This window comes from Symphalangus syndactylus, chromosome 13 (assembly GCF_028878055.3).
Source record: "Symphalangus syndactylus isolate Jambi chromosome 13, NHGRI_mSymSyn1-v2.1_pri, whole genome shotgun sequence".
NCBI lineage: Eukaryota > Metazoa > Chordata > Mammalia > Primates > Hylobatidae > Symphalangus > Symphalangus syndactylus.
In genome coordinates this window covers 113,791,027-113,813,559 of record NC_072435.2, presented here as the reverse complement: position 1 = coordinate 113,813,559, position 22,533 = coordinate 113,791,027, and the positions used below count along the sequence as shown (strand labels likewise).

General features: G+C 49.6%; 1 protein-coding gene across 8 annotated transcripts in view; it reads left to right on the top strand.

Annotated features, from left to right (window-relative positions):
- Positions 1-3,017: 3,017 nt before the first annotated feature.
- Positions 3,018-22,533, top strand: part of VSIG10 (V-set and immunoglobulin domain containing 10) — a 43,921-nt gene continuing 24,405 nt past the window's right edge. For 2 of the 8 annotated variants that reach the window (XR_010114953.1, XM_063614556.1), the window contains exons 1-2: positions 3,197-3,596; positions 12,095-12,376. Coding sequence is in view for 5 of the 8 variants with exons in the window: in XM_063614556.1 (XP_063470626.1) it covers positions 3,518-3,596; positions 12,095-12,376 (361 nt within the window). In the remaining 3 variants the exon portion in view is untranslated. Of the gene's footprint in view, positions 3,176-3,195; positions 3,597-12,094; positions 12,377-22,533 lie in introns of those variants that run through there. The other 6 variants (XM_063614559.1, XM_063614558.1, XM_063614560.1 and 3 more) reach the window with 5 other exon arrangements.

The following is a 22,533-nucleotide window of genomic DNA, read 5'->3' as shown; positions in this document are numbered from 1 at the left end:
GAGAACATTGTGCTAAGTGAAAGAAGCCGGTCACAACATATATTGCTTGCTTCTGTTAACATGAAATGTCTGGAATAAGCAAAACCATAGAGACAGAAAGTAGATTCATGATTGATGGGGGTTGGAGGGGGTGGGGAAATTGTGAGTGTGTCTTAGTCTGTTTTCTGTTGCATATATACCACAGACTGGGTAGGGTAATTTATAAAGAAAAAAAGTATATTTAGCTCATGGTTCTGGAGACTGAGAAGTCCAAGAGCATGGAACAAGCATCTGGTGAGGACCTTCTTGCTGTATCATAACATAACAGAGGGCATCACATGGCAAGAGGACAAGAGCAAGAGAACCAGAGAGTGCTTGCTTTTATAACAAAACCACTCCCACAATGGCAACATTAATCCATTCTTGAAGGTAGAGGGACTGAGTTTCCAACACATGAACTTTTGGAGGACACATTCAAACCATAGCAAGGTGATAGCTAAAGGATATGGGGTGTCTTTTTGGAGTGATAAAAATCTAAAATTTATGGTAGTAATGGTTGTACAACCTTGTGACTATGCTAAAAGCCATTGAATTGTACACTTTAACTGAGAGAATTCTATGGTATGAATTATATCTCAATAAAGCTGTTATCAGTGGGGGGTGGTGGCTCATGCCTGTAATCCCAGCACTTTGGGAGGCCAAGGCGGGTGGATCACCTGAGGTCAGGAGTTCAAGACCAGCCTGGCCAATATGGTAAAACCCCATCTCTAATTAAAAAAATACAAAAATTAGCCAGGTGTGGTGTTGAGCACCTGTAATCCCAGTTACTCAGGAGGCTGAGGCAGGAGAATCACTTGAACCAAGGAGGCGGAGGTTGCAGTGAGCCGAGATTGCGCCACTGCACTCCAGCCTGGGCAACAAGAGTGAAACTCCATCTCAAAAAAAAAAAAAAAAAATTTGTATAGGATTACATACCTAATGATAAAACTTAAGCCATATGGCCAGGCGCAGTGGCTCACGCCTGTAATCCCAGCACTTTGGGAGGCTGAGGCGGGCGGATCACGAGGTCAAGAAATGGAGACCATTCTGGCCAACATGGTGAAACCCCGTCTCTACTAAAAATACAAAAATTACCTGGGCATGGTGGCATATGCCTGTAGTCCCAGCTACTCAGGGGGCTGAGGCAGGAGAATCGCTTGAACCCTGAAGGTGGAGGTTGTAGTGAGCCGAAATTGTGCACTGCACTCCAGCCTGGCAATAGACTCCGTCTCAAATTAAAAAAAAAAAAAAAATTAAGCCATACAAATTCTAGAAAAACACAGGCACGTATCTCTGTGACCTGCAGGTAGGCAAAAGTTTCTTAGACAGGACACAGAAATAATAATCTAATAAAAAATATTTATTTATTTATTTTTTGAGACGGAGTCTTTCTCTTCTCCCCCAGGCTGGAGTGCAATGGCGCGATCTCGGCTCACTGCAACCTCCGCCTCCTGGGTTCAAGTGATTCTCCTGCCTCAGCCTCCCGAGTAGCTGGGATTACAGGCGCCTGCCACCACACCTGGCTAATTTTTGTATTTTTAGTAGAGATGGGGTTTCACCATGTCGGCCAGGCTGGTCTCTAACTCCTTATCTCAGGTGATCCGCCTTCCTCGGCCTCCCAAAGTGCTGGGATTACAGGTGTGAGCCACCGTGCTCGGCTGATGAACAGTTATTTTAAAATATTTGAGCAAAGAATAAAAAAGGGCTGAGCGTGGTGGCTCACACCTATAATCCCAACACTTTGGCAGGCCAAGGCGGGTGGATCACTTGAGGTCAGGAGTTCAAGACCAGCCTGGGTAACATGGCGAAACGCTGTCTTTACTAAAAATACAAAAATTAGCTGGGTGTGGTGGTGCACACCTGTAGTCCCAGCTACTCGGGAGGCTGAGGTGGGAGATCACTTGAGCCTGGTAGTTTGAGGCTGCAGTGAGGTATGATTGTGCTACTACACTCCAGCCTGGGCAACTGGAGTCACACCCTGTCTCAAAAAAATAAAAAACAGAAAAGTAAAAAAGGCAAAACTGTTCAGCTTCATGGCTCAGTTCACCAGAGAAACACTTTTTTTTTTTTAAAGTGGTTTCAAGAGGATTTCCTCATGGAAGAAGCATTTCAATAAGGGGCCGTTGAACAATGGAACAAGTGATTTTATTTATTTTTTATTTTTTTAATTTTAATATTTATTTCGAGACGGAGTCTTGCTCAGTCGCCCAGGCTAGAGTGCAATGGCGCGATCTCGGCTCACTGCAACCTGCAACCTCCGCCTGTCGGGTTCAAGCGATTCTCCTGCCTCAGCCTACCCAGTAGCTGGGATTACAGGCACCCGCCATCATGCCCGGCTAATTGTTGTATTTTTAGTAGAGACAGGGTTTCACCATGTTGGTCAGGCTGGTCTCGAACTGCTGACCTTGTGATCCACCCACCTGGGCCTCCCAAAGTGCTGGGACTACAGGCGTGAGCCACCACGCCTGGCCATATTATTATTATTATTATTCGAAGCAGGAAGTTTCTCCTAGGTCTGTTTTATGTATGGCTCTTCCTGAGGATATCAAAGCCGCATTTTCTCCAGGACAGAATGGGATGAGGGCATGGCAGGGAGGCGAGGAGCTTAGCCTGGGAATCTGACTGGGTAGGGGGTGGGAGAACTAAAAGGGGAAAAGCAAAAACAAAACTCTTGAGAAACACGTCCTGAGGACTCCTTGGCGCTCGCTCTCACTGTGTGGTCCCAGCCAGTTCACTGGAGAACAGGAGTCTCGTGGCTGCTTTGGCTGAAGGTCAGGGGATCATCTTTCTCTGGCTCCCTTTTGCAGAGGGTAAGAAAAGGAAGCGATGGCGGCCTTGGCGCCCGCCCTGCGCCCAGGGACACAGAGGGGAATCCCTCGAGACGCTCAGCGGGGACTGCCAGGGGGGTCCTGCGTTCTGCAGCTTGGCAACAGCCTCCTCCGGGTTCTGCAGCCCGGGGCAGCGGCGGGGGGTGCGTCCTGCGGCAGCTGCAGGGCTCCGTCCCGCCCGCTGTCCCCGCGACTCGGTACTGCTGTCCCGGGCGGAGTGGACTAGGGGAGGGCCCAGCCTCCGCGCCCCGCCCCTGGCCCGGCGGGACCTGGCCCGGCGGGACCCGGCCCGGCGCGCCCTCGGCAGAAAGCCCTCCTCCCTGGCCAAGGTAGAGGAAGTTGGGCTCCCGCCTGGCTGGGAGGCGGGAGGGAGCCCGCTCCTGTTGTTTTCCGCCTGCGGGAGTGGGCAGGCGGGCGCAGGGGGCGGGGTGCGCCCTCCCTCCCTGGCCAGGGCGCTCGGGAGCAGGGACCCGAGCCTGCAGCCGAGCGCCGCTCCCGGCCCTGGACACCCGGCTCAGCCAAGCATCCTTCCTGGGGGCCGAGAAAGTGGGGCCACTCTGCCTTTCCGAGGACCTGGGAGGAGCCCTCGGTCCCCCGGGCCCCGGGGCCCTGGGGCACACACATCCAGCCCAGCCCGAGCCTGCGTTTCCTGAGCCGGGATCTGGGGCGAGATGGCCGCGGGCGGCCGTACGCACGAGCCCCGCGTCCTCGTCTGCCTCGGGGCGCTCCTGGCCAGCTGGGTCGCCGTAGGTAAGGGGCCGTGATCTGGAGGGAAAAGTTGAGTTTTCCCAGTCAGCGGTGGGGAGGGGACAACGAGAGACCCAATTCCCTCCGACTCCGCCCGGATCCGTGGTGGCCCCAGCCTAGAAGCTGCCCCAGGAGGGTCTCGGTTTCCTGCTCGCAGCTCGGCCGTCTTTGCAGGAAGGAATTTTCCCGGGCGCCCGGTGCAGGGCGAGATACCCCCAGCCTCCTGGGGTGGGCAGCCGGCGAGGCTGCAGAGGAGCCGAGCCGAGGTGCGGGCGCCAAATAAAGAGGCACGTGTGCCGGGGAAGTGATTTTTTTTTAAGCGTCGGATGTAAATTCGCGTTCTGGTATTATTAATACCTGATACGCTGGTGCTCAAACTCGGGACTCGCACTTTATTTTTCTCCTCCCTCTGCCCAAGGTTGAACTCGCCTTACACCTGTAACCGGTGGACTTCCCTACACACCTTTGCAAGTCTTCTGTGCCAACCAGCGCCTTCAAAGCGGGGTCTTCCGCCTTTACTTTTGGAAAAGCTTTTTATTTTGAAATACTTGGCTGACTTACAAAAGACTTCCCCTCACACTTGACATGATTGACAAAAGGTCTGAAATGCTTCATCTATGGTCTGCTTTGCTACGAAAAAAAGAATTGAGGGGTGCTTACAAAAATATGTAGAATGTGAAAAGATTGAACTATTTATATATATTTGAATTTAATTCACCAGCATGCCTACTGTGCATGCCTACTGTGTGCTGGGAGTGTAACAAGCTGGGAGGAGGCTGGGGTGCAGGGAGAGGAGATGGAGCCAGGAGGTGGTGAAGTTTGCCAGGATGCAGGCAGAGCGCTACTTGTTGTGTTCCCGGGTCTGCTCCACCCAACTGGTCTCCTCTTCCACGTTTCTGGAGATGGGTTGTAAATTATGCTGGAGCTTCTTAGCAACAAGTGCCAAAAGTTCCTAATTGTTAGGCTCCTACAATTTTATTTTGCTTTTTTTTAACCAACCACTTAAAAACAATAACATCTCTAGATTTCCAGTTTATCTGGAAAAATCTGAAGGTCTGGCAACACGGGGCCTGTTTTCCCAGTTGGAATTGGGCAGTGGTCATCCTATTATCTAGGGCATGTGAGCCCAAATTTGTTCCACCTCTCCCTGTTGTAATATTTGCACCCCCACCTTCAGTCATGGGTGTTACCCGCTGGCCCTGCAGGCATTTGGCTGAGTAATCACTGTGCTGGGGTGTGTGTGGCGGGGGGGAAGGACAGTTCCCTGTTGGTCATCTCTGGACGTGAAAGGTGGTTGTCAAGTATTCCCGTCTCCCCAGCTGTTTGCAGTGTTTCCTGCACGATGAACACCAGGAACCTGGGAAGTGAGAACCCTGGGATGAGGTCATCCTGCTGGAATGACCTGGCTTTCAGGCTGACTGCCACCCACCCCATGGGGAACGTATCTCCACTATTTTTTCCGAGCCAGGCTCTTGCTCTGTTGCCCAGGCTGGAGTGCAGTGGCGCAGTCACTGCACTGATCCTCCCATCTCAGCCTACAAGTAGCTGGGACTACAGGCGTGCACCACCACGCCTAGCTAATATCTAAAATTTTTTTGTAGAGACGGTCTCTACAATCGCTTGAGCCCAGGCTGGTCTTAAACTCCTGGACTCAAGCGATCCTCCTGTCTCGGCCTCCCAAAGTGTTGGGATTATGGGTGTGAGCCACTGTGTTGGGCCTTTGCCCAGCTATTTTGATGCCCAGACCTGCTTCACCTTTATGTATGATGCCAGGGGGCTTCCTGAGCTTGGCGTATTTTTGTCATGTGTTTGTTTTTTAAGTTGGGAGTTTTTGGGGAAAAAATTTTTCTCCTGACATTCAATGCCAGACAACTTATATGCATCCACTAGCTACCCTGGATTGGAAATCCTAGGTTATTCTTGGGAAAAGTTGCTTTAAAAAAAATAAATAAAAGTTTGGGTATAACTCTTACTCTGTAAATAATAATACATGGGCAGCATCAGGGAGTTTATATTACTTCCTCTTCTGTTTCCTATTGTACATTTAAGGTTGGGGGGCAAAAAGGACCCTCTGGACACCATACGAATGACTTCTAAAATTGTTACTGTATTTTATCATTGCATCCTGTCTGGTGCAGGAGACCAGGGTAAAGTGACCTCAGTGACAATCCCACATCTCCCAGTGATTTGCTTGGGACTTTAACTGAATAACTTAATCTTCCTAAATCTCAATTTTCTCAATAGTAAAGTGAGAAGGTATAGGACTGCCAGGCAAGAACTCCCCCTTCCATGTCTATGTCAGACATCACTAATCGATGACTGTGTTCTTTTCCACTGAGCCAGAACTCAATCTCATCTTCAACCCAGCCCACAGGGCAGCCACATCTCTGGACTAGATGATCTCCAAAGTCACCTTCAGATACAGTGGTTTAAAAAAGAATGGAGTAAGCCAAGCCAGGAGAAGTGAAATGTCTTCAAATGGTTTCTTTTGTGATCATGTCATTCTACGCCTGGAAGGAGAAAACAATGTTAGCTCAAGTTCCAAGACTAAAGTTTCACCACGGCTTTTTTCCAAGCCACTGTTCCTTTATTTCTTTGCCAAGGAGTTAGGCAAGGGGCAGGTCTGCAGGTCGCATGAAGACATGTTGCATCTGTAACTCTAAATTTCATCTTCCTTTCCATTGTGGGGGTTGCCACTGGATAATTTGGGTTCCCAGTCCTAATAATTTAAAAACAATTCTTGGCTGATGCGGTGGCTCCCGCCTGTAATCCCAGCACTTTTGGAGGCCGGGGCGGGCAGATCACCTGAGGTCAGGAGTTCAAGACCAGTCTGGCCAACACGGTGAAACCCCGTCTCTACAAAAATACAAAAACTTAGCAGGATATGATGGCGGGTGCCTGTAATTCCAGCTACTCAGAAGACTGAGGCGGGAGAATTACTTGAACCCGGAGGCAGAGGTTGCAGTGAGCCGAGATTACGCCATTGCACTCCAGCCTAGGCAACAGAGCGAGACTTCATCTCAAAAAAATAAATAAAAAGAATTCTTGCCTGCTTTTTTTTTTTTTTGAGACAGAGTCTTGCCCTGTTACCCAGGCTGGAATGCAATGGCGCGATCTTTGTTCACTGCAACCTCCGCCTCCCAGGTACAAGCGATTCTCCTGCCTCAGCCTCCCGACTAGGCGGGATTACATGTGTGTGCCACCACGCCCGGCTAATTTTTTGTATTTTTAGTAGAAACGGGGTTTCACCATGTTAGCCAGGCTGGTCCCGAGCTCCTGATCTGCCCACCTCGGCCTCCCAAAATGCTGGGATTACAGGCGGGAGCCACCACTCCCGGCCATTCAGCTAATTTTTGTATTTTTAGTAGAGATGAGGTTTCACCATGTTGGCCAGGCTGGTCTCCAACTCCTGACCTCAAGTGATCCACCTGCCTCAGCCTCCCAAAATGCTGGGACTACAGGCGTGAGCCACCGCCCCCGCCCCTCACCTGCTTTTTAAAGTGATTGTTCAGAAGCATTTCTTGCTGTTTTGGAATCTCTATCATTAGATGGCATTCTTCACCTTTCAGCAAGTGGCTTAGTTTTTAAAATTTGGTGTTTTGTTTTGTTTTGTTTTGTTTTGTTTTGTTTTGTTTTGTTTTTCATCCTGACTTGGCTGAAAGGTCTTTTGGGAATGGTGTGGCCAAAATGGTGAGAGAATCAGAACTTCCTGGGGCTTCAGGCTGGCTTCAGATCTTTCAAAGGGAGCCCCTTCTAACCAGACAAGAGGCCAAATACAGATAATGATTACTCTTTCACTTAAATGGGAAGGATTGCCAGGGGCAGGTGGCAGTTTATTTTTTCTATAACAGCTTTATTCAGATATAATTTACATGCCACAAAATTCACCCTTTTAAAGTGTACGACTCAGGGGATTTTAGTGTAGTCCAAGGTTATACGGCCATCACCACTAATTCCTCATTTTAATCACCCCAACAGGTTCTGCCCATCTTCGTATTCCTGCAGCCTCTTTGTATTGGGTCTTGATTTTGGAGGGGGCTGGACAATTGTGAAACTTCTCAGCAAAATGGGTTGCATTTGCTTCTTGTTACCTAGAGACAGTCTAATGCCCGTTAGCACCTGTCAGTCTTTTTTATGAGTCAGGGTTGGCAGGGTGTGGTGGCTCAAGCCTGTAATCCCACCGCTTTGGGAGCCCGAGGTGGGTCCGAGTGGAATGCTTAAGTCCAGGAGTTCGAGGCCAGCCTGGGCAACATAGTGAGACTCCCCGACCGCCTGCTCCATCTCTAAAAAAGAAAAAAATAATTATTTACATGAAACAAACAAAAAAAGAGACAGGGTATCTCTCTGCTGCCCAGGCTGGAGTGCAGTGTCACAATCGGGGCTCACTACAGCTTCAATCTCCTGGATTCAAGTGATCCTACCACCTCAGCCTCCCAAAGCCCTGGGATTACAGGCCTGAGCCGCCAAACCCGGACACCTGTCAGTCTTCAATGGGCATCAGAATCACTTGGAGGGCTTGCTAAAACACAGATGCTGGGCCAGGTATAGTGAATCACTCCTGTAATCCCAGCACTTTGGGCGGCTGAGGTGGGAGGATCGCTTGAAGTCAGGAGTTCAAGACTGTCCAGGACAACAGAGTGAGACCCCTCCCTCCCCAACCCCCATCTCTTAAAAAAAAAAAAGTTAAATAATTGCTGATTTGTAGGCCGGGCGCGGTGGCTCACGCTTGTAATCCCAGCACTTTGGGAGGCCGAGGCGGGCGGATCACGAGGTCAGGAGATCGAGACCATGGTGAAACCCCGTCTCTACTAAAAATACAAAAAATTAGCCGGGCGTGGTGGCGGGCGCCTGTAGTCCCAGCTACTCGGAGAGGCTGAGGCAGGAGAATGGCATGAACCCGGGAGGCGGAGTTTGCAGTGAGCCGAGATTGTGCCACTGCACTCCAGCCTGGGTGACAGAGCGAGACTCCATCTCAAAAAAAAAAAAAAAAAAAAAATTGCTGATTTGTTAAAAATAAATAAAACACAAAGGGCTGCTGCTCTCCCACAGTTTCTGATTTAGGTGTTTTGGGGTGAGGCTTGATAATTTGTATTTTTTTTTTTTTTGAGACAGAGTTTCACTCTGTCGCCTAGGCAGGAGTGCAGTGGTGCGATCTTGGCTCACTGCAAGCTCTGCCTCCTGGGTTCACGCCGTTCTCCTGCCTCAGCCTCCCGAGTAGCTGGGACTACAGGTGCCCGCCACCATGCCCGGCTAATTTTTCTGTGTGTTTTTAGTAGAGACGGGGTTTCACCGTGTTAGCCAGGATGGTCTCGATCTCCTGACCTCGTGATCCGCCCGCCTCCACCTCCCGAAGTGCTGGGATTACAGGCATGAGCCACCGCGCCTGGCCAATAAGTTGTATTTCTAACACGATGCGGCTGCTGATGTGGGCTTTTGAACATGCTCCGTTTGCCTGGGAACCCATCCTCACCTTTTCTTGGCTGATTCCTACTTGTCCATCAGATCTCAGTTTGGCTTCCTGGGGGAAGTGTTTCCTGACATTTGCCCTAGTTGGACTTAGGAGCCCTTTCTCTGAGGCCTTATCTTGGTGTTTATCACACTGCATTGTACTTGCCAGTTTATTCTCTCTTTTCTTCCCTAGACTGTGAACTCTTGGAGGTTTCTGTGTGTTGTGTCCACCATGGGATTCCCAGTGCCTTGTCCAAAGTGGGCACACGGTTCCTACTGCCAGCCCATTCTTGCATGGAGCTTCTGAGAAAACTTGAACTCTATGGCCATTTGAGATGGAGAGAGAGGGAGAGGCAGAGAGAGCAGCGGGCCAGTGGAAACAAAGCCAAAGCCCTCTTCTTTCTACCCCTTCTGGATTTCTAGGCAAATAAAGCCACTTGGGTTCTGTATCAATTATTTATCGCCACAGTAATGCTGCATAAGAAACAACCCCAAAATGACAGTAGTGCTTATTACCCACAGGCTTGGGTGGTTGGTTAGGTGGCTCTGCTGATCTGCCTGGGGATCGATGACTAGCTGAAGGCTGATCTAGAATGGGCCAGGCTGGAGCCACTGAGACAACTTGGGTCTGTACCATGTAGTTTGTTTACTTATGTATTTGAGACAGAGTTTCACTCTTGTCACCCAGGCTGGAGTACAGTGGTACAATATCGGCTCACTGCAACCTCCGCCTCCTGGGTTCAAGTGATTCCCCTGCCTCAGCTTCCCGAGTAGCTGGGATTACAGGTACTTACCACCACGCCCAGCTAAGTTTTTGTATTTTTAGTAGAGACGGGGTGGTTTCACCGTGTTGGCCAGGCTGGTCTCGAACTCCTGAGCTCAGGTGATCCACCCGCCTCGGCATCCCAAAGTGCTGGAATTACAGGCGTGGAGCCCGGCCTTTGTTTGTTTGCTTTTTTCTTGTTTTTGAGACAGAGTCTTGCCCCGTCACCCAGGCTGCAGTGCAGTGGCACAATCTTGGCTCACTGCAACCTCCACCTCTTGGGTTCAAGTGATTCTCATGCATCAGCCTCCTGAGTAGCTGGGACTACAGGCGTGCGCCACCATGACTGGCTAATTTTTGCATTTTTAGCAGAGACAGGGTTTCACCATGTTGGCCAGGCTAGTCTCGAACTCCTGGCCTCAAGTGAAACTGCCTCCCTCGGCCTCCCAGCATGCTGGAATTACAGGCATGAGCCACTGCTCCCGGCCTCATTGCAGTTTTGATTTGCATTTCTCTAGTGATTATAGACAAACGCCTTAAAGACTCTGCTTGTGTCACATTCCCAACATCCCATTGGCCAAAACAGGGCTCATGGCTGAGTCCTCACTAAGAGTGGGATGGCCCCCCAGTGATGTGGGGCATGGATGGTGGGCAGGCTGGGTGGACAACTGGGGCTATGTTTGTTACCTACTACAAGTTCATTATTGTCAGTGACTGGCCAAGAGTCCCAACATACCAGAAGTTCTGTATGTGTTTTCTGTTTGTTTGTTTTGTTCTGAGACCGAGTCTCGCTCTGTCACCCAGCCTGGAGTGCAGTGGCGCAATCTCGGCTCACCGCAGCCTCTGCCTCCCGGGTTCAAACGATTCTCCCACCTTAGCTTCCTGAGTAGCTGGGATTACAGGCATGTGCCACCACACCCCGCTAATTTTTGTATTTTTAATAGAAATAGGATTTTACCATGTTGGCCAGGCTGGTCTCGAACTCCTGACCTCAGGAGATCTGCCTGTCTTGGACTCCCAAAGTGCTGGGATTACAGGCATGAGCCGCTATGCCCAGCTGCTCTGTATGTGTTTTTGCATCTTAAGAACACATACGGTCAGGCATGGTGGCTCACGCCTGTAATCCCAGCATTTTGGGAGGCCGAGGCGGGCAGATCAAGTGATTCTCCTGCCTCAGACTCCCAACTAGCTGGGACTACATGCCCAGCTAATTTTTTGTACTTCTTTTTTTTTGCGGAGTTTCATTCTTGTTGCCCAGGCTGAAGAGCAATGATGCGATCTTGGCTCACCGCAACCTCCACCTCCCAGGTTCAAGCAATTCTCCTGCCTCAGCCTCCCTAGTAGCTGGGATTACAGGCATGTGCCACCACGCCCGGCTAATTTTGTATTTTTAGTAGAGACAGGGTTTTTGCATGTTGGTCAGGCTGGTCTTGAACTCCTGACCTCAGGTGATCCGCCCACCTTGGCCTCCCAAAGTGCTGGGATTACAGGCGTGAGCCACCATGCCTGGCCACAATTTTTTGTATTTTTAATACAGACGGGGTGTCACCATGTTGGCCAGGATGGTCTCGATGTCTTGACCTTGTGATCCACCCGTCTCGGCCTCCCAAAGTGCTGGGATTACAGGCATGAGCTTGACCTTTCCTGAGGTCAGGAGTTCGAGACCAGCCTGGCCAATGTGGTGGTGAAACCCTGTCCCTATTAAAAATACAAAAGTTAGCCGGGCGTGGTGGCATGCGCCTGTAATCCCAGCTACTTGGGTTGCTGAGGCAGGAGAATAGCTTGAACCCGGGAGGCAGAGGTTGCAGTTAGCCAAGATAGTGCCATTGCACTCCAGCCTGGGTGACACAGTGGGACTCCGTCTTGGAAAAAAAAATATATATATATATACCTGATTTAAAAAAAAATCCTAATACAAGAGGACTGTCCAAAAAGGGACATTGTTTAGAAATTAAGAAGGGTAGGCCGGGCGCGGTGGCTCACGCTTGTAATCCCAGCACTTTGGGAGGCCGAGGCGGGCGGATCACGAGGTCAGGAGATCGAGACCATGGTGAAACCCCGTCTCTACTAAAAATACAAAAAATTAGCCGGGCGTGGTGGCGGGCGCCTGTAGTCCCAGCTACTCGGAGAGGCTGAGGCAGGAGAATGGCGTGAACCCGGGAGGCGGAGCTTGCAGTGAGCCGAGATCGCGCCACTGCACTCCAGCCTGGGCGACAGAGCAAGACTCCGTCTCAAAAAAAAAAAAAAGAAATTAAGAAGGGTAGTAATAGCTTGATCTTGCCTTGTGCAGGATTGGAGGCTGTTGTCATTGGAGAAGTTCATGAGAATGTTACTCTGCACTGTGGCAGCATCTCGGGACTGAGGGGCCTGGTGACCTGGTACCGGAACGACTCGGAGCCTGTCTTCCTTCTCTCGTCCAACTCTAGCCTCCAGCCAGCTGAGCCTCGCTTCTCTCTAGTGGATGCCACCTCCCTGCACATTGAGTCGCTGAGCCTGGGAGATGAGGGAAACTATACCTGCCAGGAGATCCTGAATGTGACTCAGTGGTTCCAAGTGTGGCTGCAGGTGGCCAGTAAGTGGGGCTGGCAGGGACCGGGGCTGGAGAGGTGCTCGGAGCCTTGGAAAGGAGGAGACCATGGTCAGGAATATGGGTTTTGGGTTCGGATGGCCTGGAATTCATTCTGGGCCCTGCCACTTGGAAGCTGAGGGACCTCTCACACCTCTATTTCCTCACCTGTAAAATGGAGATAAAAAGAATTTCTATGGCTGGGCGCAGTGGCTCATGCCTGTAATCCTAGCATTTTGGGAAGCCAAGGCGGGTGGATCACTTGAAGTCAGGAGTTCGAGACCAGCCTGGCCAACATGGTGAAACCCCATCTCTATTAAAAATACAAAAAATGCCGGCGGGTGCAGTGGCTCACGCCTGTAATCCCAGCACTTTGGGAGGCCGAGGCGGGTGGGTCATGAGGTCGAGACATTGAGACCATCCTGGCTAACATGGTGAAACCCCATCTCTATTAAAAATATAAAAAATTATCTGGGCGTGGTGGCGTGCACCTGTAGTCCCAGCTACTTGGGGGTCTGAGGCAGGAGAATTGCTTGAACCTGGGAAGTGGAGGTTGCAGTGAGCCAAGATTGTGCCACTGCACTCCATCCTGGCAACAGAGTGAGACTCCATCTCAAAAAAAAAAAAAAAAAATTCGCCAGGCATGGTGGCTTACGCCTGTAATCCCTGCTACTTGGGAGGCTGAGGCAAGAGAATCGCTTGAGCCTGGGAGGTAGAGGTGGCAGTGAGCCAAGATCGTGCTACCGCACTGCAGCTTGGGCGACAGAGCAAGACTCCGTCTCAGAAAAAAAAAAAAAAAATTATTGCTTCTTAGAATTGCTGTGAATAATAGATACCAGTTTATAAAGTGCTTTAGGCCAGACATGGTGGCTCATGCCTTTAATTCCAGCACTTTGGGAGGCCGAGCGGGCAGATCAGCCGAGGTCAGGAGTTCAAGACCAGCCTGGCCAACATGGTGAAACCCCATCTCTACTAAAAATACAAAAATTAGCCGGGCATGGTGGTGGGTGCCTGTAATACCAGCTACTCGGGAGGCTGAGGCAAGAGAATCGGTTGAACCCGGGTGGTGGAGGTTGCGGTGAGCCGAGATCGTGCCACTGCACTCCAGCCTGGGTGACAGAACTAGATTCCATCTCAAAAAAAAGAAAAATAAACAAATAAAGTGCTTTAAAAGGCTCCTGGCATATTAATAAGCTTTTATTTTTAGCTTGTTGTTAATATCATCTTTGCTATTAATACCATTTTATGCCGGGCACGGTGGCTCACGCTTGTAATCCCAGCACTTTGGGAGGCTGAGGCGGGCAGATCACGAGGTCAGGAGATCGAGACCACGGTGAAACCCCGTCTCTACTAAAAATACAAAAAATTAGCCGGGCGTGGTGGCGGGCACCTGTAGTCCCAGCTACTTGGAGAGACTGAGGCAGGAGAATGGCGTGAACCCGGGAGGCGGAGCTTGCAGTGAGCCAAGATTGTGCCACTGCACTCCAGCCTGGGCGACAAAGCGACACTCCGTCTCAAAAAAAAAAAAAAAAATACCATTTTATTATGTAACAAAGTTACAGTATATCATAATCAAAGCCAGGTGCAGTGGTGTGGGACTGTAGTCCCAGCTACTCAGGATTGCTTGAGTCCAGGAGCTCCAGGCTGCAATGCACCATAATTGCACCTATGAATAGCCACTGCACTCCAGCCTGGGCAACATAGGGAGACCCTGCCTCTAAAAAAAACATGGAGTCAATTCAGACTGCCTGAATTCCAGTGCAAAGGCTGTCACTGAGTTCTGTGTCACCTTGAATAAGTAGCTTCATATCTCTGAGCTCCAGTTTTCCTCATTTGTTAATGGGGGATAATACATTGCCTGCCTTGTCGGGTGTAGCAAGCACTCTTATTTATTTTTATTTTATTTTATTATTATTATTTTTTGAGACATAGTCTTACTCTGTTGCCCAGGCTGGAGTGCAGTGATGCAATCTCGGCTCACCACAACCTCTGCTTCCTGGGTTCAAGTGATTCTCCTGCCTCAGCCTCCCAAGTAGCTGGGATTACAGGCACCTGCCACCTCTCCTGGCTAATTTTTGTATTTTTAGTGGAGACGGGGTTTCACCATGTTGCTCAGGCTGATCTCGAACTCCTGACCTCGTGATCTGCCCACCTGGGCCTCCCAAAGTACTGGGATTACAAGCATGAGCCACCGTGTCCAGCTATAGCAAACACTCTTATAATACGGTGCTAAGTACAGGGCTTGGCATAAGCCACCTTTCCTATTGCACTTTCCTAAAACAGTCTATCATATCTGCCGATACACATGTATGAATTTACCGCAGGCCGGGTGCTGTGGCTCATGCCTGTAATCCCAGCACTTTGGGAGGCTGAGGCAGGGGAATCATTTGAGCCAAGAGTTTGGGACCAGCTTGGTTAACATAGTGAGACTCCATATTTACAAAAAATTATTCAAAAAAGAATTTAGAGTGCGAGGTTGTAAACTATCGCCTGCTGTTGTATGGCCTGCAGATTATGAATTTTTTTTTTTTTTTTTTTTTTGAGATGGAGTCTCACTCTGTCGCCCAGGCTGGAGTGCAGTGGCGCGACCTCAGCTCACTGCAAGCTCCACCTCCCGGGTTCATGCCATTCTCCTGCCTCAGCCTCCCTAGTAGCTGGGACTGCAGGTGCCCGCCACCACGCCTGGCTAATTTTTTTTTTTTTTTTTTGTATTTTTAGCAGAGATGGGGTTTCACCGTGTTAGCCAAGATGGTCTCGATCTCCTGACCTTGTGATCTGCCTGCCTCGGGCTCCCAAAGTGCTGGGATTACAGGCGTGAGTCACCATGCCTGGCCGATTATGAATATTTTTTATATTTTTAAATGGTTTTAAAAAAAAGGGTATTTGTGACATGAAAATCATATGAAAGCCAGGTGCAGTGGGTCACGTCTGTAATCCCAGCACTTTGGGAGGCTGAGGCGGACAGATGACTTGAGCCCAGGAGTTTGAGACCAGCCCTGGCAACATAGCGAGACCCCGTTTCTACAAAAAGTGAAAAAACTAGCTGGGTGTGATGGTGTGTGCCTGTAGTTCCAGCTACTCAGGAGGCTGAGGTGGGAGGATCGCTTGAGCCCAGGGAGGTTGAGGCTGCAGTGAGCTGTGATCACACCACTGCATTCCAGCCTGGGTGACAGAGGAAGACCCTGTCTCAAAAAAAAAAAAAAAAAAAAAAAGAAAATCATATGAAATTGAAATGTTGGTGTTTGTAAATAAAGTTTTATTGGAATATAGCCACATTCATTCATTTACATATTATCTCTATCTTTGTTACTAACTATGGCAGAGGTGAGTGGTTGTAACATAGATTCTATGGGCCTCAAAGCCAAATTTATTTGCTCTCTGGCCCTTTACAGAGAGAGTTTGCTGGTCACTGGATTAGAAGGACATCCATGCTCTGGATTCGGGGCATGTAGTTTAGTAGACATACCCATGGGAGGCCAGGTACGGTGGCTCATGCCCATAATCCTAGCATTTTGGGAGGCTGAGACGGGATGATTGCTTGAGCCCAGGAGTCTGAGACCAGCCTGGGGAATGTAGTGAGACCCCATCTCTACGAAAAGTTTAGAAAATAGTAATTAACCGGGCATGGTGTCATGCACCTGTAGTCCCAGCCATTCAGGAGGCGGAGTGGGGAGGATCGCTGGAGCTGGGAGATGGAGGTTGCAGTGAGCCAAGATGGTGCCACTGTACTCCAACCTGGGCTACAGAGTGAGATCCTGCCTCAAAATAAAAATAAATAGAATAGGCTGGATAAATAAATAAATAAATAGCCAGGCACAGTGGCTCACACCTGTAATCCCAGCACTTTGGGAGGCCGAGGTGAGCAGATCACCTGAGGTCAGGAGTTCAAGACCAGCCTGGCTAACATGGTGAAACCCCGTTTCTACTAAAAATACAAGAAATTAGCCAGGTGTGGTGGTGTGCACCTGTAATCCCAGCTACTCGGGAGGCTGAGGCAAGAGAATCGCTTCAACTTGGGAGACGGAGGTTGCAGTGAGCCGAGCTTGCGCCATTGCACTCCAGCCTGGGCAACAAGAGTGAAACTCTGTCTCAAAAAAAAAAATGATAATAATAATAATAATAATAAAATAGGGAAATACCCATGTGATCACTGTTCTGGATCCAAGATGCCTCATCTGTAAAATAAAGAACCTAATAATTCCTTTATTCAGCACAGACTCATTGAGAGCTTGATGCCAGACACTGTTCTAGGCACTGGACCACAGGTGTGAAGAAGGCAGACAAGGTCTCTGCCATTGAGGAGTGAGCAGCCTAGTGGGGCGGACAGATGAGAAACAAGTTAATGTGATTTTTCTGAAACTTTTTTTTTTTTTTGAGACGGAGTCTTGCTCTGTCGCCCAGGCTGGAGTGCAGTGCCACGATCTCGGCTCACTGCAAGGTCCGCCTCTCGGGTTCACGCCATTCTCCTGCCTCAGCCTCCCGAGTAGCTGGGACTACAGGCGCCTGCCACCTCGCCTGGCTAATTTTTTGTATTTTTAGTAGAGACGGGGTTTCACCATGTTAGCCAGGATGGTCTCGATCTCCTGACCTTGTGATCCGCCCGCCTCGACCTCCCAAAGTGCTGGGATTACAGGCGTGAGCCACCGTACCCAGCCCCTGAAACATTTTAAATTGGGAGGCCAGAGGGGAGATTTTGGAAGTAGTGACTTTTTTGTTGTTGTTTGTTTGAGACAGAGTCTCCCTCTGTCGCCCAGGCTGGAATACAGTGGTGCCACCTTGGCTCACTGCAACCTCTGCCTCCCGGGTTCAAGTGATTCTCATGCCTCAGCCACCTGAGTAGCTGGGATTACAGATGTGTGCCACCAAACCGGCTATTTTTTTGTATTTTCAGTAGAGATGGGGTTTTTCCATGTTGGCCAGGCGTGTCTCGAACTCTTGACCACAAGTGATCCACCCGCCTTGGTCCCCCAAAAAGCTGGGATTACAGACATGAACCACTGCACCTGGCCTGGAAGTAGTGACTTTTTTTTTTTTTTTTTTGAGACAGAGTCTCACTCTGTCACCCAGGCTGGAGTGCAGTGGCGCGATCTTGGCTCACTGCAAGCTCCGCCTCCTGGGTTCACGCCATTCTCCTGCCTCAACCTCTCCAAGTAGCTGGGACTACAGGCGCCCGCCACCACGCCCGGCTAATTTTTTGTATTTTTAGTAGAGACGGGACGGGGTTTCACCGTGGTCTGAATCTCCTGACCTTGTGATCCGCCCGCCTCGGCCTCCCAAAGCTGGGATTACAAGCGTGAGCCACCGCGCCCGGCCTGAAGTAGTGACATTTAAACTGATTGGTAAGTAGGGCTGGGCACAGTGGCTCATGCCTGTAATCCCAGCATTTTGAGGGGCTGAGGTGGGAGGATCGCTTGAGCCCAGGAGATCAAAACTGCAGTAAGCCATGATCATGCCACTGCACTCCATCCTGGGTGACAGAGAGACCCTGTCTCTGAAAAAATAAAAGGAGAAGAATTCTGCCAATTCTCTTTCCAGGCAGAACAGGACAGGTTGAGCTGAGTGTGGTGCATTCTCAGATAGGGAGAAGGCTGGCGTGGCAGGGGCCTCGTGTGTAAGAGGGCAGGCCGTGTGAAATACGGGAGGCCAGGCTAGACTGGGGCCAAGTAGGACCTGTGCTATGGGTTGAATTATGTCCCCCAAAAAGATGTGTGGAAGTCCTAACCTTTGGTATCTACGAATGTGAGCTTATTTGGAAATAGGGTCTTTGCAGATACAATCAAGTTAAGACATCATTAGGGTGGGCACTAGCCCAGTTTGACTGATATCCTTATTTTTTTATTTTTTATTTTTTTGAGATAGAGTCTTGCTCTGCCACCCAGGCCGGAGTGCAGTGGCGTGATCTCGGCTCACTACCACCTCTGCCCCCTGTGTTCAAGCGATTCTTCTGCCTCAGCCTCCCGGGTAGCTGGCTCGCACCACCACGCTCGGCCAATTTTTGTATTTTTAGTAGAGATGGGGTTTCACCATGTTGGCCAGGCTGGTCTTGAACTCCTGACCTCAGGTGATCCACCCGCCTCGGCCTCCCGAAGTGCTGGGATTACAGGCGTGAGCCACTGTGCCTGGCTAGGAGTTGTGATTTTATTCTGTGTGCAGGAGAAACTCCGGGAGCTTCCAGCAGGAGTGTGGCACCATTTCATTTGCACATGGAAAATGTATGTGTTTGGTATCAAGAAGAGCTGATGAAATAAAACAGGGAAGCCAATTGGAGGTATACAGAGTCGGTGACCAGACAGGGTGGTGACAGTGGCCTTGGTGAAAATGCACAGGTTTGGAAAATATTTTGGAAGGAGACCAGCAGGACTCGCTGCTGGATCAGAAGTAGAGGATAAAGGAAAGAGAGGCCTCCAGGACACTTCTCGGTTTTGGGATGATGTCTAAGGTTTCTGCCAATTCTCAAAGATTAGGGCATCGTCCATTAGAGCAGTGTTTCTGTGTCTGGAGAGGCCATAGATAAATTCTTGGGTGATGCCAGGAATGAAGGGGTGCATAAAAAAATGTCACCCATCTTGGCCCGACTGTTTGGTTCCCACTGTGAGCCTACGGGCAAGTGCTCGCTGGTCTCCCTCAGTCCACCTGCCCAAAATAATTAGTCATCCCTTCCTGTCCATCTCATCAATGAATAACCTTATCTTTTATCCACAGTGGAGTAAGGTGACATTGCAAATTTTTGTTTCTTTATCATCACTCTCTTTAGTTTATGATGACTTGATCAGACACTGATTTGTTAATCATTGGCTAAGTTTATTGGCGGATGGATTGGTTTCATGATTGCCCTGTAGGGAGATAAAGGCAAGGTCTTGTTACAGTGAACGTGAACTTGCAACTTTAAAAATACCACTGAACTCATGGCTGGGTGTAGTGGCTCACGCCTCTAATCCCAGCACTTTGGGAGGCTGAGACAGGTGGATCACTTGAGGTCAGGAGTTTGAGACCAGCCTGGCCAACATGGTGAAACTCCATCTCTACTAAAAATACACAGCTTAGGTGTGGTGACGCGCACCTGTGATCCCAGATATGTGGGAGACTGAGGCACAAGAATCGCTTCAACTGGGGAGGCGGAAGTTGCAGTGAGCTGAGATTGCACCATTGCACTCCAGTCTGGGTGACAAAGCAAGAGTCTGTCTCAAAAGAAAAAAAAAAAAAGGAATAAAAATGTCACTGAATTCCGGTGGCACTTTGCACTCCCTCCAGGGAAGTCCTGTGCATGTCTTAGTTACTGTGCTGTGATTCATAGTATGGAAATTTCTTCACTTGGAAATACATGGGGTCCTTCACTGATGCAGGGCTTGTTTGTGAAAACCAGACACAGATACCCTTTGGTTCAAATACACCAGAGCCCTCTGGGGTTGGTCTCCTGGTTCTCTTCTTAGGAGGTCCCTGGGCCAAACATCAGACCCCTCTCTGCCTCGGAACCCGGTGTTGCTCCCCTGACAGTGGCCAGCGGGGAGGGCGTGACATCTCTGATTGGAGTTGGCCCTCATTTTTGCATAGATTTGGGAAAATAGATTAGGTTTGATTCAGCCTCTCTTTCTGGGATGACAGTGGTATTGCAGAGTGGTCCAGATGACTAGTTTCAAATCCACGTTCTATTAGCTGTTGTTGTCTGTGTGACCTTGGGAAAGTCGCTTGAACTCCAACGTTAGTTTTATTGTCTGTGAAATCGAGGGTAACAGTGGAACGTGTTACAAATTTGTGGTATGCATTAATGAGATAAACTCATGTAGCCCTCAGCACACTTGAACTGGATCCAGTGGTTAAGCTAGCGATGGGATTCCCATGGGATAGTCCATCTCAAGTTCTCAACAATCAACCAGTTTATATCTGGGTCCTTTTTTTTTTTTTTTTTTTTTTGAGACAGTCCCACCGTGTCACCCAGGCTGGAGTGCAATTGTGTAATCTCAGCTCACTGCAACCTCTGCCTCCTGGGTTCAAGTGATTCTCCTGCCTCAGCCTCCCGAGTAGCTGGGATTACAGACGTGCACCACCACGCCTGACTAATTTTTTGTATCTTTAGTAGAGACGGGGTTTCACCATGTTGGCCAGGCTGTTCTTGAACTCCTGACCTCATGATCTGCCCGCCTCAGCCTCCCAAAGTCCTGGGATTACAGGCATGAGCCACTGCGCCTGGCCTCATTTGGGTCTTTCAAACAGGTCTTGCTGTGGGTTGGGGACTCTATGTGCCCAGATCTTTTCACTGATGTGGTTGCTAGCTGGGTCACATTACCTCCTTCTCTCTCTCTCTCTCTTTTTTTTTTGAGACAGGGTCTCACTCTGTCACCGAGGCTGGAGTGCAGTGGTGTGATTTTGGCTCACTACAGCCTTGAATTCCTAGGCTCAAGTGATTCTTTTATCTCACCGTCCCAAGTAGCTGAGACTAACGGTGTGTGCCACCACACTTGGCTAATTTTTTAGTTTTTTTGTAGAGACAAGGTCTCCCTATATTGCCCAGGCTGGTTTTGAACTCCTGGACTCAAGCAGTCCTCCCTCCTTCGCCTCCCAAAGTGCTGGGCTTACAGATGTGAACCACCTTGCCCAGCCCCCTCCTTCTCTTAAGGAGAACAATTTGGAAACATTCTAACATGGCCTTGGAATCTAGGGGGAACAAATCCCAAGATATGACAATTTGTTATCTGCAAGTGGCTGGGGATATGTGAATGGACAGAGATGCTGTAGAAACATGGAAATGGCAGTAGGGAGGTTGCTGGATTTCTCTCTCCTTACTCCCTGGTCCTCTGCTTGTCCATCGGTGGGCATTTGGTGTGTTAGGTAACAGGGGTACCTTAATGGCGCCGGTTCCGGGTTCTTCTCCCCTCCTTGACCGGGCACTGTCTGAACCCGCCAAAGGAGGGCCAATCAGAAAGCAGCATCTCCCGCCTTCCCTTGGGCCCGCCCCACGTAGGCCTAAGGGATATAAAACCCAGCACACCAGCAGCTCTCTCTCTTCTCTTCTCTTCTCCTCTCTTCTCTTCCTTCTCCTTGTGTGGTGCCACTTGATACCTCCACCGCTCGATACCTCCAGTAAAGATCTCTTGACCGCGACCAGTGTAGTTTGGTCTCTGCCCGGCCCCTTTCATGGTGTCTCTGTCTTGTAGGAGGTCAGGTTTTCTGTAGGCCCAGGGCAATTCAACCTGCCTGGAATGGGCACCTGCGGTGTCCATTCATCACTCATCTCACAACAAGAGTGTGCACTGCTCCTTGTTAATTGAAAGGTGAGATTGAAGGGTCTTGCCATTGGGATTGGGACTCTGCTTCTAAATGTACAGAAATCCCTTGGTCCAGAGCAGTTAAGGGCTGCCAAGGCTGTTTCTTTCTTTTTTCTTTTTTTTTTTTTTCAACTTTTAAATTTAGGCCGGGAGTGGTGGCTCACGCCTGTAATCCCAGCGCTTTGGGAGACCAAGGTGGGCAGATCACCTGAGGTCAGAAGTTTGAAACCGCCTTGGCCAACATAGTGAAACCCCATTTCTATTAAGAATACAAAAAAAACTGGCCGGGCGTGGTGGCTCACGCTTGTAATCCCAGCACTTTGGGAGGCCGAGGCGGGCAGATCACGAGGTCAGGAGATCGAGACCACGGTGAAACCCCGTCTCTACTAAAAATACAAAAAATTAGTCGGGCGTGGTGGCGGGCGCCTGTAGTCCTAGCTACTCGGAGAGGCTGAGGCAGGAGAATGGTGTGAACCCAGGAGGCGGAGCTTGCAGTGAGCCGAGATCGTGCCACTGCACTCCAGCCCGGGCGACAGAGCGAGACTCCGTCTCCAAAAAAAAAAAAAAAAACAGGAATACAAAAAAATTAGCTGGGCGTGGTGACATATGCCTGTCATCCCAGCTACTCAGGAGGCTGAGGTGGGAGAATCACTTGAAACCCAGGAAGCGGAGTTTGCAGTGAGCTGAGTTTTCGCCACTGCGCTCCAGCTGGGTGACAGAGTGAGACTCCATCTCAAAAAAATACATAAGTAAATAAATAAATTAATTAAACAAATATTTTTGCAGAGACAGGGCCTCATTATGTTGCTCAGCAGACTGGTCTTGAACTACTGGGTTTAAGTGATCCTCTCGTGTCAGCCTCCCACAATGCTGAGATTACAGGTATGATCCACCTCACCT